Genomic DNA, 19,941 nt, shown 5'->3' with positions numbered 1-19,941 from the left:
CTCAAATGAAGACAGTATGTTATGGATTTTACCCAATATATAATAGTTAGGTAGAAGGATGCCAGACAAGATAGAAGGATAAACAAATAAAAGAACTGCTGCCAAGCACAGAATTTCATAGACCTGGCATTTTAATTTGCATATTAACTTCTCCATTTCAGTCTCACTTTTCCTCATTCATATCCACTTATGGTGGGTAACAGGTTTTTGCCATACTAGCTGAGATTTATAAATGGCATAACGATGTCTATATATTTTCCCCCATTGGTAAACAATAGACTATTTCAACTTACAATACATTCAAGTTTCTCAGTCATTTGAATTTCCCAGGTTGGATCTCTCTAATTCTGTTAAAGCGAAGATCCCTATGAAGAAACAAGAAATGCATTTATACATGAGAGAAGTCTGTAATCATCACTACTCTTTGCTTTTCTTGAATATTCAGCTCCAAATTTGTGTTAAGGCATTTTAAAAACACTCAGTTCACTCCTTGGATAAATCATCTCTTTGGGGAGGTTAAGGTATGTATGAATCTATCTGAATGACAGAGTGATGATATGACATTACACAAATCGGTTTAAACAGTAATTATGGAGAAACAGAAAGTTATGTTAACTTGCTCACTATATGTCCCAACTTCTGCTAAAACACTGCAAAATATAATACATGTTTTCAGATAATAAATGCGGGTTACATAAACATATAATCTGGAAAAGGACATCATAATGAAACCAGCTGTGTGACTGTGTAAATATTTTGGCTTTTACTCCAATAATTTTATGAACTGGAATAATTTCAAGAGTTATTTATCAACTAATTACCTAGAATGATATCGTGCTAAGGACGTTGAGACTGAATGTCTGAAAATCACAAAACTAATTAAGCATATGATCCAGAGAATGCATGCATTTTTCTTTCCTTAGCCAAGATTTATTTCAATGCCTGGGAACATTCAGACTAATTAAAATGGTACTACTGTAATTTCTTAAAAACACATAAACATAAACTTTTCATAAAAACTTTTGAAAATGTTGACACTCAGTGTATGCATTTTTAATCTACTGTCTCCAAACAGATATTTTAAATATAGTTAAATGTACACTGATAAAGCAGTTACTCCCCCTAGCCCCAGGGGCAGAGGGAGGACTCGAACTGCCCAGGAAAGACCAGAGTGCATATAAATTTGACATAAGACATTGAAATGCTGAGCTGACCCTGTAGAAGTGAGAAATGCACTGACTGATGCTTCTAGATTTAATTCTCTCAGGCAGAGAGAGAGGAGGGCGACACTGCCCATGTGGAAAGCAAAGTCCAGTGACAGGATAATCAAGTTAAGGTAAAAACAGCCATGAAAATAACTTGTTAACCCAACCAAAACCATTCCTGACAATCCTAAAGAACATCCAAGGCAATATATAATATTCTATAGAGATTCATACTAGGGTAACTTTCTAGAAACCTACAACCTCCAGATGGGTCTCTGGACCAGATAAATCAAGATAAATTGGCTGGAGGGGCAGCCAATCCAGAACATCAGCTAGTTCCATCTCCCCATCCCATTATCCAAAGCCCCTTCCAACATGAAAAAGTTATAATGAGCACAGCCAAAATACCCCTCAGGAGTGGGAGAAAGATTAAAGGTGATGGTGGAGGTATACAGAGAAGGTAGGGTTTAACAAATAAATGATTGCTGAATCATTATATTGGTATTTCTTTTAGTCTCCAGTATCTTAGAGAAGCTAGAAATAAAAACCTAAACTTGTGGAATTGTAACCCATACCAGACTCTGAAATCTGTTCTACAACTAATTGTTGTGATTGCTTTGAAATTTATTGCCTTTCTGAATATGTTATTTTTCACAAAAAAGAAAAAAAAGTTGATTGTGATGTAATAAAGACAAAGAAAAAAGTAATAAACATAGAAAATCTATATATTTTTAAAGCCATGAAAATATCTGTGAAAAGTAAAGAAGAACAGAAACTTCTGCTTTAACCCTCCTTAGAAGGCCCATCTCTTGAGTTAAAAACTATAAAAGGTAACAAGGATGACAGTCACTACGAGAAACAGAAAGATCAGTTCCCATGTCAAATCAGCTTTAGAGAAAAATCAAAATTCATTACACACAGGTCCAAATCATCTATCTAGCCCAACAGGGAATATGGGGTAACACTGGGTTCAAATCACAAATAAGTGCTTCCATTACAAAATTTACTGAATTCTTTCAATGCTTATCATTTTTTAAGGAATCTGATTATTTTCAGCCAACTTACTAATTTTAAATGATTTATAGAATTCATTCTGGTTTATGGCTCAATAAAAGGCTTCTTAAAAAGTATTTGTTTGATTCATTAAAATAATCACGTTTAGCTTAAAAGTCAGCAAATGAATTTGTGGTGCATTCCAGCAGTTGTTGCACTGATTTGAGTCAAATTCCTGGGAGGAGAGGGTCATTTTCATTTCTGTCTACCCAAGTAATCAAAACACAGAAATTTGACCTGTGTTTCCAAACTGCAGATGCCTCACCCTTGTTTGTTTCCTTACGTGATTCCCTTTATCTATCAATATACACTTTCCATGACCACTCTCTATCCCACATCCCTTACTTAAAAAGTCTATTTTTAAGTAAGTGGAAATGTAATTTATATTCATATACAAAATATCACTTGGAGTTCTGAATTGCGGAGGTGGTGAAAGCAAACAAGAAAAGGTGCTGATGGAGGAAAAGATAGAGAAGGGAAAAAACAACATATCAATGGATGAAGATTGTTAATGATGAACCATTCAATATGTAAAATATGGATCAAGTATTTATAAAGAAATAATTTTCACTAGCTAAGGCTTCAGCTTAAACACAAATGATTAGAAACAGGCTCTCTTATCTCACACAAAATAAAGGTATGAGTTTCATAGCATTTGAACAGATATACCCTGTACAGACACTGAAGAACATTTTCTCCTGGAATACCATATCACCTGATAGATTTAAAAGTTGAAATCAATCTAGTTATTTCCTACTCAAGAAATCAAAACCTTAACTCCAGGGTAAAGATGGAGGGTTACACACACACACACACACACACACACACAAATATATATACATGTCTATTTCCTGTTCCCTATACAAATCCACACTCCAATGGCACAGAGGAGATAGTGGCAGCAACATTTTGGAAGCTAAAAAAGCAGACTGATGGGGTGTGAGGGTAGTTCAGTGGTAGAATTCTCACCCACCATGAGGGAGACCCAGATTCGATTCCTGGCCCATGCACTTTCTAAAAAACAAACAAACAAACAAAAAGTCAACACATGGTGCTGCAATAATGGGATACTAACATGGAAAAAGAATGAAATGTGACTGCCACCATACAGTATACAAAAAAGAAAGACTGATGAGGGATAAAAGATTTGACAATTTAAAATTAAAACTAAGCAGACTGCACAAAATGCTACAAACCAATCTTAATTACATGGCAAATTCATTTTCAAATTACAAGTTGGTGTCACCAAATCCTCTGGTAGAAAGTGCCTGACTGTTTATCCTGGATAGAGGGTAAAAGAGAGAGAGTCTTTCCAACAAAAGGAGAATCTTAGCAGATAAATTGAAACTGTAAAGAAGAACCACAGTGAAATTCTATAACTAAAAGACAGAATAGCTGAAATGAAAAAAAAAAATGTGTAGGCTTCTAACACACTGGATTATAAAGAAGAATGAGGGAGTGAAAGTGAAAGCAGAACATTAAAAAAATGAAGAACACAGAAGACAAAGTATTTATACACACACATAATTATATACTTGTTTGTATGTTTTATTTTTCTGTCTGACACACAGCACAAGAAAAGAGCTAGAATGGCTGTCACCGAATTATGTGTTTGGAATAAAGTGACTTAAAATACAGACTGTCTAATGTACAGACGTCACTTCTGGAGGTCCTAGGGGAGAGACCTCAGAAACAGCAGTCCTCCAGAAAACTGAAAGTACAGTAGAAGGAAGGAGAAAAGGAGGGAGGGAGGAAGGAAAATTTATAACCAGGTTAGAGGAAACTCCTTTTATGGCAGACAATCTTTCTTAGTTTCTGAATTCTTAAGTGGTTTGTCTAAAGTCATCCACTCTGTAAGAAGCAGAACTAGAAATGAAATTAAAATCAGCCCAGAGAAATTTCCTCAGCCCCAAATTACTCTTGTTGGAGGCCGCCAAGGAGATTTTAATCCTTGCTCTTAGAATGCACAAGATAGCTCCCTCCCCTCACTCCAGCAGCTATGCTCAAGAGTTTTTCAAAATTTTATAGTGCTGCTTCTTATGACCTACTTAAGGAAGTTAGGAAGCCAATAACAAGTCCCCTTAGGTTAAAGAAAAACCTGGAATAACTATTAAAAGTGAAATAAGAAGTTTTCAAATTAAAGTATCAAAAACAGAACTCAGGTATATTTATACTTTATGTGTTAAAAAAAACTAGCAGGGCGGGCCACGGTGGCTCAGCAGGTAAGAATGCAATACCTAAATTCATAATTCATTACAGAAACATAGAATGATTAAAGTTTAGAACTAAAAGGAAATTAGAAATCAAAGTTTTACTTGGAACCCCTTTCATAGTAACATCTAACAGACAAACCACTCAGTAATGGTTACTAGAAACATAATATTTAATATAATCATAATAAAGTTCTAGGGGCAAAAAAAGGGAAGTAAATCATTAAAGACTGTTATAAACTTCATTTTAATATAATCTTCAATAATATTCATTTTTAAGATATCATTGACTGTTTTCCTATTTACCAACGGACAAGTGCTTTAATTGAAAAAAATATTGTTGTAATATCGAACTCAAAAAGTCCTCAGTTTAACCACATTCAAGTATGCAATTCAGTAGTATTAATCACATTCTCAATACTGCGCTACCATCACTGATAATCCATCACCTCTACTTTTTCATCCCTGCAAAGAGAAACTTCACCTTTAAGCTCTAATTCTTCTCTTCCCACCCATCCCCTACCTCCCACCTTCACCCCTGGAAACCTATAAACCACTCTCTATTTCTACTGAGGTCTGCTTCTTCTAGGTGTTTCACATAAGCAGGCTCATACAATATTTGTTTTTGTGCCTGTCTTATTTCACTCAACACCAAGTTGGTGACAAGTGACTTAATTTATTTTTTAATTTAAAAATAATTTAGAATGACCTGTCAACAAATTCAAAATGAGCCACTCTATTCTGTTTGATTTAAATTTAAGCTGAAATTTAACCATGTCAGAGCATCACAACTCGACAGAAATTATGCTTATGACATGAAAGTTAGACCTGTTAAATTTTATTATTTCGCAGATTTGTTTTGTATTTTCAGGCTATCTTTCTAACTGATAAGAGCCAGCATATTACTAATTATATTGATTCACTTTTAGCATTATGATGTCTTCTGATGCATTGTCTTATGAGGCACGAGATTATGGTTTAATGTCATTCATTCACTTTTTTATTTATCAAATACAGTTGAGCAGCAATTATAAGTTGTTCACCATAAAATGGAAACCCACTGAAGAGTTCCAAGCCTGCATCACAGTGGTGGCAGAAAAAAACAGATGGAGAAAGTGGGTGGGTTTGAGATATATTTTAGAAGTAGAGTCAATATGGAATGCTGATGGACTGGACGTGTGGTGGGCAGGAAGGAAGGAATTGAGGAAGAGTCTTTCTTAGTTCAACTACTGGTGAATGTCACAGCCATTCACTGAGAATGAAGGGATTTTAAAAATATTTTTTTAATGTGAAATATATATACAAAATAGCAATAAATTTCAAAGTACATTAACGATTAGCTATAGGACAGATTTCAGAGTTTGGCATGGGTTACAGCTCCACAATTTTAAGTTTTCCCTTCTAGATGCTCCAAGACACTGGTGACTAAAAGAAAAATCAATATAATGATTCAGCAGTCATACTCATTTGTTAAATCATACCTTCTCTGTTATGACTCCTCCTTCTCCTTTGGTCCTTCTAGAATGGAAGGATTTTGAAGGTTGGGAGGGATGATGGAGAGCAGGTTGGGGGACCAGTTGGAATCAAGGACTCGTTTAGGGTATACTAAAGTTTGAGATGCCAATTAGACCTCCAAGTTGTGAGACCAAGTAGAATAGTAGGTCTGTAGCTCAGAGAAGTCCAGCATGCATTTATAAATTTAAGGGCCATTAACATAAGTCCAGGAGCTACACTTAAAGTAACAGAAGTAGGAAAGTGTGGAGGGAGGACAGGGCAGGGGAGGGGAGAGAAGAAAAGTAAAGGGAGTCCTAGGGAAGCTTTGAAGAACATTAACTTTCAGAGGTAGAGAAGAGGGGCAAAGTGAATGAAGGAGACAGAAAACAGTAGCCAGGGAGGCAGAAGGATAATAACCTATGTCCCTGAAATTGAAAGAGAAAAACGCTCTCAAGGTGTGAAAGCTCAACTCTGAGAGGTTTCTACTGAACCATGCCAAATAACACTCAACAATGTTTGTTGTAAAGTGTTTTATCAGGATCTACGGAATGCACTTACATCCATATTAAAATATGTTCAAAACTTCTCTTGTGAGGAATAATTTTACGGAATCTTTGAACAGGAATTTTTTTAAACAATTCTGAAATTTAATCCAGAACACACTAAATCTCGTTGAAATTTAAACATGTAATTCACAACTGCTCTCCTCTTGAGCCTGCTATCCCCCTCCCCGGCACTCTGCCACCACGTGCCCGCCCTGGCTCACCTTGCAGAGCTGGAAGTTCTCGCCTGCAGCGTCTCAGCAATCTCCGGCTCTTGGTTGCTGGGTGGCGCGGACAGCGGCGGCGGCGGCGCAGCCAAAGACGATCCGGCGTTCAGGCAGTCCAGCCCTTTCCTGATGTTGAATTTCCTCATGGTCTCGCGAAGCCCCTCCTGAGGATTCCAGCGGCCCCAGGGCGCCGGGACCCGCACAGGAAACACTGCGACTGCGGCCCCGTGTCCGGCTGCCCGCTCACCTGGCCGCGGGCGGGTCCCGCACCGCCCCGCCGCTCCCGCTCCATCTCCGGTCCTGTCCAGTCTCCACTCTCGGTCGGCTGGCTCCACGCAAACGCCGGGCCCCGGCCGCCACTGACTGCACCACTGCGGATCCCTGAGGGTCAGCAACCAGCGCCAATGCCCGTCAAACCACGACAAACGCCAAAAGCCATGACCCGCACACTGCACCACGGGGCGGCAGACACCCTCGTTGGCGCAGGTGGTCGGCGTGCGCAGGCGCGGCGCGACCCACCAGGCCTCCGGGCATGCGCAGGAGCATTGTGTTCGCACCCGCTGAGCTTGCAGTCAAGTGCGTGCAAGCGCACCAAGAGGACCCCGGTGGTGAACTTGGACATGCGCATACGGGTCATGGCCGTTGGCGTCTGTCGTGGCTTGGCGGGCATTGGCGCTGGTTGCTGGCGCTCAGGGAGCCGCGGTGGTCCAGTCAGCGGTGGACCGGCCTGGCCAGGACCATTGTTTCACTTTGGAATCCAGGTAACAGTTAAGTGCGCAGGCCCCACCCACACCCATGCAACAAACACTTTTCATTTTGATTTCCCTGGAGATTTTGGCTGATTCATTTTATTCTCTTTTACTTTTATCCAGATATTTTATTTCTATTTTAAGTTCTAGTTTATATTTCCATGATACTTTTCTGATCATGCCTTTCATATTGGATATTGAACTTTTGATCCCTGTTATTCTATTCTTTAGACTGATTTTTTAAAAACATTTTATCTTTTTTCCTCTGCATTTTCTCGCCTGCAGCATCTCGGCGATCTCCGGCTCTTGGCTGCCGGGTGGCGCGGACGGCGGCGGCGGCGCCTCGGATAGAATGATAGATAATCACAATATAGAGAGGTCTGATAGAAACAGGGAATGGGACTACTCAAACACATGATATTCATATGCATCAACTGCCTCTATATTTGTATAGTAGGAATCTGCCATAGGCAGAGAGAGTTCTCATCTATTGTCCAGTGCTGTTTCAGATACCCCTGACTCTTAGTGAGTCTCAAATCATTCTATCCTCATTTAGGTCAAAGGAGCACAGTTTCATTTGGTTTATCTCATAGGGTCCTTGCCCACACATTTCATCAGAACTGGTAGTTTTCATCTGAAATAATGACATTTCACATATCATAAGTGGTGACATTAATGATGCCTGGATTTTCTAGTAATATTATAATGATTCAAGAATGTTCTAATTACTTAGGAATTGTATGGTGCACAAAGGATGATTCAAATGGCTACAATGATTCCCATTTCTCTAACATTTGGATATGTTGTGCTTTAGTTCTTTAAGAAAAATTTTCAACCATTACCTTTGTCCCTACACCTCTCCAATGCCAAATGAACAGTGGCATGTCATTTGTTTTTTGCAGTTTACATCAGCCACATCAATTAAAATTTATTGAACTTTGCATGTGGGAATTTTCTTAGTGTATATTAAACTCAAGACAAATACTGCATCTTCAAAAAATCTTTATATCTTATTATATGCTGAGAGATCAATATACACTAGTCCCCAACTACTTACAAGCCAATGGAACAGGAATCATAGACCTTCCTTGATTACAGAAATAACATTGTTTAATCCATTATATGCAGAAGATCAGCTTGACTCCCCTATTGTTTAAATTTCTCTGGACAGGGTAGCTGCTACCACCCCTAGGCTCCAAGGATACTAAATTCTGGGTTACTAAAACCACTGATGTGATAAGGATTAGGGATAAGGATCTTGCTTTCTTTCCAGAAACTGTTTATTACTACCTGCTCAATAATTTAAAAAAAAAATGGGCACTGTTGTTTATATAATTCTCTTTCCAAATCTTCCACAATGATTGTTTACAAAGATTCTCTCATTAAGAGATGGTGTTTATTTTCCTAATACTTGAATGTGGGAAAGCCTTGTGGTTTTTTTGGATAACAGAATGCAGACGAAATTGTGTCAATTCAAAGCCTAGAACTCAAATTGCACATTTCTGCCTGTTATCTTGGGACCTTGCAACATCTCTGTGAATGTGCCCAAGTTATCCTACTGGATAGTGAGAGATCTTAACCAAGCTGCAACAGCCAGCTGTCTCAGCCAAGATTCCAAACAGCTGACAGTATGTACAGGGTGGCATTCACATTGGATGCATATATCTGCATGTTTTTGCCCATTCAGAAAGGTAGGTCTTTATAACATTCTCCCAGATCCCTTTGTCACCAATTTTGCAATCATGTTCTCTCCTTAATGCTGATCATAAAATAAAATGACAGGCCATAGCCAGTATAAATGAACATGTCCCCTGCTATTTCCTCTTATACACTAAATAAAGAATCAGATACATTGCTTTATGTTCTGCCCACTCAGAGAATTTCCCTTGAATACTCTTCTACAGGGATGTCTTGGAAATGAGGATGAAGTGTTTCAGTTGTCTACTTTTAGGTGGTACATGTATACCAAGCACCCAAATCTGAATGACAGGCCTGAGATTTCTCTTCTTCAGTCACTTGATGGTAGGAAAATCCCCATGAGGACATAGCTGAGGGCTGGGAAAGAGAAGATATTGTGGCGAAGTGGGATCCATACACATTTGAGAAACTTCCACAATATCTTACTTGTGCTTTAAGGATGTGCTTGAACCTGTCCTTGTATATACAACTTCCATTTGATGTTATAGTACAACTGTGTGTGCCTAAATTTATGCCTTGGTCAGACAATGCCCTTACATGGCAGACAACTCAAGTCTCATGATAACTTGGTGACACATAATTATGTACTTGGTCTCTACTATGGTCCAGGAGGTTAAAAGCTTTTTATCAAAAAATCATAATTATCTGCAGAGGATGACATGGTTTCACTCTAACATCCTAAGTATCTGTGTTGTGATTTTCCTAAAGGAGCCAGTCAAAGGTTCTGGACATCTTCTCTTTTTGCCACTGAAACTTCCAGCACTATTGAATCTTTTGGGTCATATGTGCTCTCAAGTGGGAGAGCAGCTTACGCAATAGCCTGGACTTGTTGCAAGGATTCCATTTGTTCCAATCAAATCTAGCAATATTTTTGGCCCCTTGTTGAGTGAATCAGAATAACACATCAATTATGGGATATGTTGCCTATGAAAACCAAAGAGACCAAGCAGGAATTGTGCCACTTTTGTGGTAGAGACCAGATCAACAGTTTATCATTCACCTTTGAAGTGACATGTTTCACCCTCCTGAATGCCTAGAAATTTCACTAATGTGGCATTTGATTTGTTGGATTTGCTGGATTTTTCTTCTACTGTTAGAAACACAAATGTCTTATGAAAATTCCCCAGTAGTTGCTACATCTTGCACACTAGGACCATTCAGCATGATATCATCTATATAATACACCATTGTGATGTATTGTGGAAGGGAAAGGCAAATGAAGTTCATGCAATTTACATTTTTTGTTTGTTTTTAAAACTTTATTAATATAACAATTAACATACAATATAAATTGTATTTTTTTCATGACATAGTTATATATTCATCATCATAATCATTTCTTAGAACATTTACATCAATTCAGAAAAATAAATAAAAAGAAAAAAAGAAAAAAATTCATACATACCACACCCGTACCCCTCTCTTTCACTGATCATTAGCATTTCAATCTACTAAATTTATTTTAACATTTGTTCCCCTTAAAGTTTATTTACTTTTAATGCATATGTTTTACTCCTCTGTCCATAAGGCAGATAAAAGAAGCATCAGATACAAGGTTTTCACAATCACACAGTCACATTGCAAAAGCTATATCATATAATCATCTTCAAGAAACATGGCTACTGGAAAATAGCTCTACATTTTCTGGCAGTTCCCTCCAGCCTCTCTGTTATACCTTAACTAAAAAGGTGATATCTACTTAATGGAAGTAAGTATAAAAGGATAATGGAAATCTCCAGGATAACTTCTTGACTCTGGAATCTCTCAGCCATCGACACTTTATTTTGTCTCATTTCTCTCTTCCCTTTCAATGGAGGTTTTCTCAGTCCCTTGGTGTTGAGTCCCAGCTCATTCTAGGATTTCTGTCCCATGTTGCCAGGAAGGTCCACATTCCTGGGAGTCATGTCTCACATAGAGGGGGGAGGGCAGTGAGTTTACATGTTGTGTTGGCTGAGAGAGAGAGGCCACATTTGAGCAACAAAAGAGGTTCACTTGGGGTGACTCTTAAGCCTTATTTTAAGTAGGATTAGCCTATGTTTTGCAGTTTTAAGTTTCATATGAACAAATCCCAAGATTGAGAGTTCAGCCTATTGCTTTGTTTGTCCTCACTGCTTGTGAGAATATCAAGAATTCTGCACTTGGGAAATTTGAATTTTCCCCCTTTCTCATCAGTCCCCCAAGGTGACTTTTCATGCAATCTACGTTTTAATATATGGCTGTCTTGAATAGTGAGATAATTTCACTGGTTTTTCTAGCTGAAATGAAAGTGTTGGATTTGTCTTTACTCACAGATTCAAGAAAAAAAAGTATTGTGGTAGTTAGATTCAGTTGTCAACTTGGCCAGGTGAAGGCCCCTAGTTCTGTTGCTGTGTACATGAGCCAATGGTACATGAACCTCATCTGCTGCTGATTACATTTGCAGTCAGCTAGAAGGCATACCTGCTGCAATGAATGACATTTGACTTAATTGGCTGGTGTTTAAATGAGGAAGCAAACATAGCACAGCTAAAGAAGCTCAGCATACCTCATCTCAGCACTTGCAGCTCATTTCAGGACTGTGAGATGAAGACAGAAATCACCCTAGGGAAAGTTTTTGGAACCCAGAGTCCTGGAGAGAAAGCCAACAGAGACTATCCTGTGCCTTCCCATGTAAGAAAGAACCTCAGTTGAAAGTTAGCTGCCTTTCCTCTGAAGAACTATCAAAATAAATTCCCTTTTATTAAAAGCCAATCCATCTCTGGTGTGTTGCATTCTGGCAGCTAGCAAACTACAACAAGTATTTTCTATATCAAGCTGTACACCGAGAACCATAAATATGTTGACTTGCTCAAATAGTCATACCATTTCTGGAACAGCAGATGCAATTGGAGTAACTTTCTGTTAAGGTTATGACACTCCACTGTTATCAAAGATTCAAATATTTTCTTCACAGGTCAAATAAGAGAGTTGAATAGGGATGTGTTGGAAATCACCACCCCTGCATTCTTCAGGCCCTTGATAATGGCACTAATCTCTGAAATTCATACAGGAATGTGATACTGCTTTCGATCTTCTATTTTGTTAGGTGGATGTAGTTCTAATGGCTTCCATTTGGCCTTCCCTAATAAAATAGCATCCAGTCTGCAAGTTAAGAAACCAATGTAGGATTCTGCTAAACATTGTTTATTTCTACTCTACATATGTATTCAAGAACTGAGGGAAATACTACAGAATGTGTTTGGGCAGCCTCAGCACCCACTATGACATGGATCTGACCCTAAATTCCATTGATCAAATTGACTTCTTTAGCCCCTACTATGACAGGTAGGAACACAGTGATATTTTGTGTCTCCTGGAATTACCATCAGTTCTGAGCCACTGAACTATTTTATCATTTACTTTAACCAGTGTATCATCATCCTGGTAAAAGTCCATTGTTCCCTTTTGGGAGAGCTAGGAGGACAATTAACAGTACACAGTTTTGGCAGTGTAGCAGAGCCCTTCCAAAGGTCTTCATCCCTTTCATTCCAGGATTTCTGGATCTACAAACTCTCCAATGTGGGAATTGATTGAGGGACTGTGATTTCCTGTTTTTATTATTCAACTTAGACTTTTATTCACTTGATCTTTACTTCTTCTTATATAGATCAAGAAAAGCCTTGATAGACTTCCCAGTTTTTTTCTTCTAGATACCTTATGAGTGATAAGTCAATGTCATAGATTTCTGTGAGTCAGATTATTCTGATTATCATTTTCACTCTGCTTTCCAATTTGGTAGCCATGATATCTTGTCTTTAGCAACTAATTTCTACTACTTGGTTAAAGCTAAGTACATCCAAGTCCATTCTCAGTAAATCTCACAGTAATATAAAACTTATAGGGAAGAGTAACCACAGATCTCTTTAGGGATGATGGCAATTTACTCACCGATTTGTTCTTCACAGACCTGATGAAAAGTATGTCCTCTGGATATTCCAGAAGTGAGTTTAACAAATCTTTCATTTAAATCCACTATAGCATTCCGATATTTGTAAGCCTTTAGATACCCTCATCTGCAGGGCAGTACTGAAATTTCAACTTCAGACAATGTAGGTCACCTTTTGTTCCATGCTATAGTCAATCACTCAAACAAACTATTAGAGTCCTTTCTAAACCCTCAGGCTAAAATATTCAACCCAGAATCTCTGCTTAGTGGGTCCATATCAATATATTCAGCCTGATCCATCTTTATGTTACTTCCACCATTATACGACACCATCAATATACATTCCCACAAATATTTCCCTGGTTTCTCTCTATACAAATTGTAAAACTCATTTAGATTAGTTGGGGGAGTGTAGCACAGCCCATCATGGGATTTGCCATGAACCTCACCTTTTTGGACATGTTGGGGATCCAGTCTCATTATGATTCTCAAAATAAAGATAGGAAGAAGTACTAGTTCATGAGAGGAATTAACAGTACCTTACAAGCCAACTACCTCAGGAAATTTATTTACAGTTTCATCTCATAATACAGGTTCATTTCATTCAGAGATGTAAGGGGTGTTTCTGCAGTGAAGGCAGTTATATCTCTTCTTATGGAGGTTAGATGTCTCATTCTTCAGAGCATGCCATCACACGTTTATCTGGAAAGGGGGAATCAGCAGAATTTTTTTCAGTGTCCTTAACTTCATCATTATCACTTCATTGACTCCATTCCAATCTTCTGAATCACATTCCCTATCCAATCAACACACAAACTTTAACAGCATATGCCCTGTGATGTTTTCAGAAATTATTCAATTTATGTTGCAATTCAACCACTCACAGAATGAATTTATGGATCAGGTTTTCAGAAATTCCAACTCCACATTACAAAAAATAAGATTTCTTTCAGGGCATGCATAGAAATTTTAATGTCCTTCACCCCATGAAGGTGGCAATTTGAAGGCTTTGAGCTCATCCTTTTCTTTCATAATAATATTCAGCATATTTAGGGCCTACCAACCAATATTATTAAACTTTTTAACTCCAGAAAATGATCAAGGTATTAAGTTCATGGTCACCCAGAGCCTCACCTCTTACAAGCATGTGACTTGCAATACTCAGTGATGATATTTTATTTACCTTATAGCTGTTTCACACCACAAACTATGTGTGTCATCTTGAAAATTGACAATAGAGTAACGTGGGCCTTTTAATCTGATCAGATTAGAGATCCAGTTACAGAGCACCAGACCTAACTGAGTAGCCTTATCTGTATTTCTCAAGACCACTCTTGGTACCAAATTGATATTAGTAAGAGCTTTCCATGGAAATAGAACCAATTGTTTCATTAAATAACAGTGTAAATATTATAGAATTTTATAGGCATTACTTGATACAACTGGAGATTGGCAAATCCAAATTCTATAGGGCAGACCTCGAGCTGGAATACCAATTTAGGATTTCATGAATTCCCCAGGAGAAACTAGCTTGCTGAATTAGAAATCCTTCTTTCTGATTTCTCTCTTTATGTCTTTGAATTGTTTGGATGAGCAGACTTCTCTCACTGATGAAGGTTGATTGTAGGTGTAGTAAGGCATAGATGCAGCCAACTGGTTAATGAATTAAATCAACAAAATATAAAGACAGCAGCAATCACAACAGTGCTTGCTTGACCCAAAACTGAACACCATAATCTAAGCAAGTTGATGCATGAATTTAACCATCATCTCTGGCTTTTTTCCAATCTTTGACTATGCAAAAATATTCAGTGAATGTGCTTATAGATATCATTTTATGGTATTCTTCATAGAATTTAGAGATAAATACTGCCCATATTGGGAATCAAAAGCCAGGGCAAAAGAAACACCCATTGTCACACAAAAGTTCCAGAATGTCTAGGAAATTCTCTGACATCTGAGATTTGTGCCATTGCTATGACCTCACAACTGGACATGGGGTAGAAGAAGCCAGAATTGTTGGCCCTTCTTACCCATCTGCTCTTGTTTCCCAGACATCTCTGTATAACATAGATATTACCACTTAAGCTCCTTTGGGGTGAAGAAAGGAGCCTGGTCTTCCTATTTCATCTTTAGCCTTTGTGGTTTATGAGATGGCTCCATAGGCTCTCCCCATTTCTCAGTACCTCATTTCTAATTAAGCATTAGAAGGAGAAGCCAAATGAGGACCCAAAATTCTGACTCCATTCCCCAATCAAACTGTTCACTTGTTTTGTGACCATTGGAAGATCCATTCATCTCTAAGAATCATTTTAGCCATCTATCAATGGAAATATTACCTTCACTGTTTGATTTTTTGTGGTCTGACATTCTGTGGGGTAGAAACTACACTTATGAGAATCAGGTCTGTGATGGTAAGATAATGACAGGATGTCCTTCTTTTTGTTGTCTCCAGTCACTAGTGTTACCCCTTAGAATCCTGGAGTCATACCTCTTTGCAATCTCTACCCACAACCTGCACATGCCTTCCAATCTTTATCCAGCTACAAAGAACCCATGATTGTCAAGATGTGCAGGGTTCCTTTGCATGGACTTCACATACACTATAGCTTCCTCAGGATAGTCTTCTAAAGTCCACCTCCATCTCACCAGCTTTTTAATGAAATTGAATACTGGTAATATACTCAGAGAACAGTTTTGTGTATGGTGTGTTTGTATGTGTACATTTTCAAGGGTAATTCTTATTATTCAGTACCTACAGTATTCATGGTATGGTAATGTCTGTTTATGCAGCACATCATAAGCAATGGCAATTCCAAAACATGTCTGATTAGACTGAGATGGCCTAGGAGACCCATCCATACTGGCTGCCTCAGTTGTGCTCTCCACCTATATATAGCATATCTATGAGCACCCATGATGGGGGGGACATAAAGTAGTAACTCCAGACAAGTCAGATGCTGGGCCACCATGGAAACAATCTGTGTTTCCTATACTCACAGGAAAGGGGCAAGACCTATGGGACAGAGTCAGAGCCAATTTAACTATTGTCAAAGCTTTATATAGATGCCCCATAGTCTCTTCCCATTTCTCAGAACCTCATTTCTAATTAAGCATTAGAAGGAGAAGCCAAATGAGGACCTAAAATTCTGGTTCCATTCCCAGTGATCATTAAACTATACTACACCAATCCAGTAGTCCTGAGCTGGGCCTGGTCATGCCTTGATCATCAAATGGTGCTGAGTGATGGAGACTCTAAGCTTTCCCAATCATTTAGAACTGCAGTGGGAGTTTTTTATTTTTTCAAATTGTGCTCCTTGGCTCAAGGAGATCCCATCAGAAAATTCTCTGATGTGGGCATCAGTGAAGGACAGTTGACATTCAAATGGTTTAGAAAGGGGGGACTTCATTTGACTGTAAAAGTCTAGGATAAAACTAGATTTGATAAAGCTGCTTTGAGACAAGTATGACAGGGTCACAGTAAATGTGTTTTATTGTAGATCATTGGAGATAAAGCTGGAGATGAAGGGGAGACTAGACAATGAATCTGAATGTTAAGCTGTGGAATCATAGGTTTAAAAGCATCGTAGACTTAGAATGGAGTCAAGGGGCATTGGAGAATACTTGAGCTTGGGAGGGGTGTAAGCAGAGCTTGGCCTTAGAAAGTAACTTTCAGGGGAAGGTTTGTTAATCAGCATGAACTAAGCCCAATATTTGGAATAAAGAAAATCCACAGATGATAAGACTCAGAAGTCATTCATTGCAGGATCCAAGGTTAGTCAAAGCTGAAGCAAATACTTGAGATTAAAATTTATTGAAAACACCAAGGATAAGGCCCACTTTCTACCATGATGCTAAATTAACAACAATTTTTCTTGATTAAAATGTAATGTGTCCATGAAAAAAATCTGGAGGAAAAACTGATGTAAAGATATCTGCAATTATGCTCATTAAGCTTCAGTAATGAGGAGCTCTGGGAGGGAGGCAGGCTAATTTGGCCTAGGATGTGTAGGTATGTGTGCATGCTCATTTAAATTTGTGTGTGTTTGCATGTCTGTGTTTGAATATGTGCTGTGTGCGCAGGCATTTGTGTATCAGGTGCATTCATGTGTGTATTTGTGTGTAGTGGAAGATGGTGGCTTCTCCTGAAGCCATGAGGAGGGAGGTTAAAATCTTAGGCCTTCCTCAGCCACTCCCTTTTGAATATCATTGCTCTACTCATGACTTACCTTCAGCAATAAGTGGCAAAGGCTGAGGCCTCTGATGTGGGCATCCATAAAACTAAGTCAGAGCAACACTAAAGCACTGGTATTTGAGGAATTAGGGAAAAGAGGTTGGGACTGATGTGTCCAAGCCATGATTCACCTTCCCTTCACCAAGCATCTGGGATCAGTGCGATTCTGATTTAATCCAAATTCCACGTACTTTGGGGTATAGCAATAAAATGCAGAAATGAATGGTTCCTTGGTTCATCAGCCCCTATATATGAGTGAACACAGTGTTTAGGCATGGCGCCACCTCATGCAGACTTGACATGCTGCAGAACCCAAACACTATTCCTTTCCATGTTCAAGAACTCATGATTCATTAATAGAAGGCAGGGTCTGGTCTCATCCTTTCCCAGAACATTTAGACAGTAAGTGCTATGTCTGGGGGTTGGATAATGAGCTCAGGGACCTGTATATGAGAAAAATGAACAGCACAACTACTTTACAGATGAACAGTGATGGGACAGCATTTGACATGGAGAGCAGAAATCTGCATCAAAATTGAAAAAGAATACAATAATTGTGTATTGTCAATATATCAAAGGAAAAAGAGTTAATATTAACCATGTGAAAATGAAAACAAACATAAGTGAAAAGAAACAAATGGAAATATAAAAAATATTTTATTACTCTTTATGATTATTGACTTATTTCTTATAGTGCATTGAGGTGGAGGAAAAAATTAAAAATAGGGGTTCTTTTCATTTTCTTTTATGTGTGCATTTGCTTGCAGGGGATAAGGGTAAGTATGCCATAGTAATGCAGATTCAAACCAATATAACTAGTCAAGCAGCATTCTCTGTATGATATCATGTTCTATAGTTTTCTTCCTTTATGCATTTTAATTTTTACCAAATTATCCATCCTTAGAGTACAAATTAATTTCTGTATTTTTATAAGAAGCAGAACCCTGTACCTATCATGGTCCAAGCCCCATTCTCCTTCCCTAATAATTATGAAGTTCTAACTTCACTGGCTCTTTCTTTCGGTACTTATCTCATAATAATATGCATGTTGCTCTTTCATCTATCCATATGCCATCAATCATCTGCAAACTTCTAATTGAGGTCATCTTTCACACATGGGTATTATGTTTACATATTTCTAAGGACAAATATTGCCATATTGTGATATCCATCTGTTCTCTTAACATCCACAGAAGCTCTATCCATATAGGTGGTGATCTTTAGTTTTCTTCAGAAATTGATGAATAGGAACATGCAGCTGATGATAAGTTTTGAAAGTGTGAATTCTCTAAGGTGTGAGCTTTATTCTGGTAAATTCAATCTGGCCCATATCCTTGACATCTACTGATATTAGTATAATTAATTTTGAATCTAAAGAGACAACTCTAGGATGCTGTTTAAAGTATGTTTTTCCTCTAATCCACACAATCACTCACCTCAAGATTAAGGTTTAATTCATTTCCTCTGGGATATTCTTGTTTTTTATGTCTTCATAAATATCTAATATGCTAGCAGAAGAGTGATAAATCAAGAGATTATGTTTTATAATAAATAGTAATCTAATTAAATGAAATGAATAACACAAAGAATTTCATACCCCAAAAAAGGTACTGAAAGGGGTCAGCGAAATGGTGGGTAATGTGTCCTCACTCAGAAAACAAGTAGAAAATGGCAGAACTGACTTTATCAGAAATCTGGAAATATTTAAAATTTTATAGGAACCAAGCAAGTGATGAAACAAGAAAAAAAAAACTTAGTGAAAAAATGGTTTGCTATCTCTGGTGTCTTTGCTAGGCCTTGTTCCATATAATTCCTTGCTTGATGGCAGTTGTAAAACTGAGAAGGCCATGATTCCACTGTTGTATCCCGATGTCTAGTTCTGGAGGAAGCAGTAGCAGTCCTTACCTGCAATATACTGCACATCTCTGTTCTGGTCCAACCAATGGCTTCTTAAAAGATTGATCCAAGGTGTTTGTCTTTGTTTGAAAGCTGCCAGAATGCAGTATACCAGAAATGGAATGGTTTTTATAAAGGGGAATTTGTTAAGTTGTAAGTTTACAGTCCTAAGGTCATGAAAATGTCCAAATTTAGGCAAGTCTATGAAAATACCAAATTAAGACATCAAGAGAAAGTTATCTTGAACCAAGAAAGCCAATGATGTTTGGGATTTCTCTTTCAGCTGGAAAGTCACACAGCAACATCAGCTAACATTTTTCTCCTCAATTCCTATGTTTTCCTTCTGGGCATTTTCCTTCTGCTCCAAAGGTTTCTAGCTGTGTGCATTCTGTTGATTCTGGTGGCTCTCAAGCTTTTTACAAAATGGATCCCTAATAAAAAGCTCCAGTAAGCAACCCGACATTGAATGGGTAGAGACACATCTCCATGAAACTATCAATCAGAAGTTACCACCCACGGTTGTGGATCACATTTCCATGGAAACCAAAAGAACCTGCCCACCAATATTGATTGAGGATTGAAGGACACAGTTTTTCTGGAGTGTATAATAGCTTCAAATCAGCACCATATTCTTCATTTCTGTTTCAAATATACTGAAATACATGAAGGTAGGTGAAGACAAAGGCATTCCTCAAAAATCATGTAAGGGAGGAATTACACTGCAACTAA

At 38.1% G+C, this 19,941-nt stretch overlaps 1 protein-coding gene and 1 long non-coding RNA gene across 15 annotated transcripts in view; both read right to left on the bottom strand.

The window, feature by feature from the left end:
* Positions 1-19,941, bottom strand: part of LOC143673271 (tripartite motif-containing protein 60-like) — a 337,056-nt gene that overhangs the window by 19,653 nt on the left and 297,462 nt on the right. For 4 of the 14 annotated variants that reach the window (XR_013170283.1, XR_013170282.1, XM_077147585.1 and 1 more), the window contains exons 1-2: positions 6,729-6,909; positions 294-365 (exon numbers count right to left, since the gene is read on the bottom strand). The exons of 5 other annotated variants lie outside the window; for them this stretch is intronic. Coding sequence is in view for 4 of the 9 variants with exons in the window: in XM_077147582.1 (XP_077003697.1) it covers positions 294-300 (7 nt within the window). In the remaining 5 variants the exon portion in view is untranslated. Of the gene's footprint in view, positions 1-293; positions 366-3,231; positions 3,273-6,728; positions 6,910-19,941 lie in introns of those variants that run through there. 5 more of the 14 variants (XM_077147586.1, XM_077147583.1, XM_077147590.1 and 2 more) reach the window with 2 other exon arrangements.
* On the bottom strand, positions 12,685-17,951 carry LOC143673272 (uncharacterized). Its single transcript, XR_013170284.1, has 3 exons — positions 17,312-17,951; positions 14,516-14,735; positions 12,685-13,784 (listed from the first exon to the last, which is right to left on the bottom strand). It is a non-coding gene; the product is annotated as an uncharacterized LOC143673272 (long non-coding RNA).

Source organism: Tamandua tetradactyla, unplaced genomic scaffold (genome assembly GCF_023851605.1).
Source record: "Tamandua tetradactyla isolate mTamTet1 unplaced genomic scaffold, mTamTet1.pri scaffold_73_ctg1, whole genome shotgun sequence".
NCBI classification, from domain to species: Eukaryota; Metazoa; Chordata; class Mammalia; order Pilosa; family Myrmecophagidae; genus Tamandua; species Tamandua tetradactyla.
Note: the sequence above shows the minus strand (reverse complement) of the source record. Positions and strands in the feature narration are given on the sequence as shown.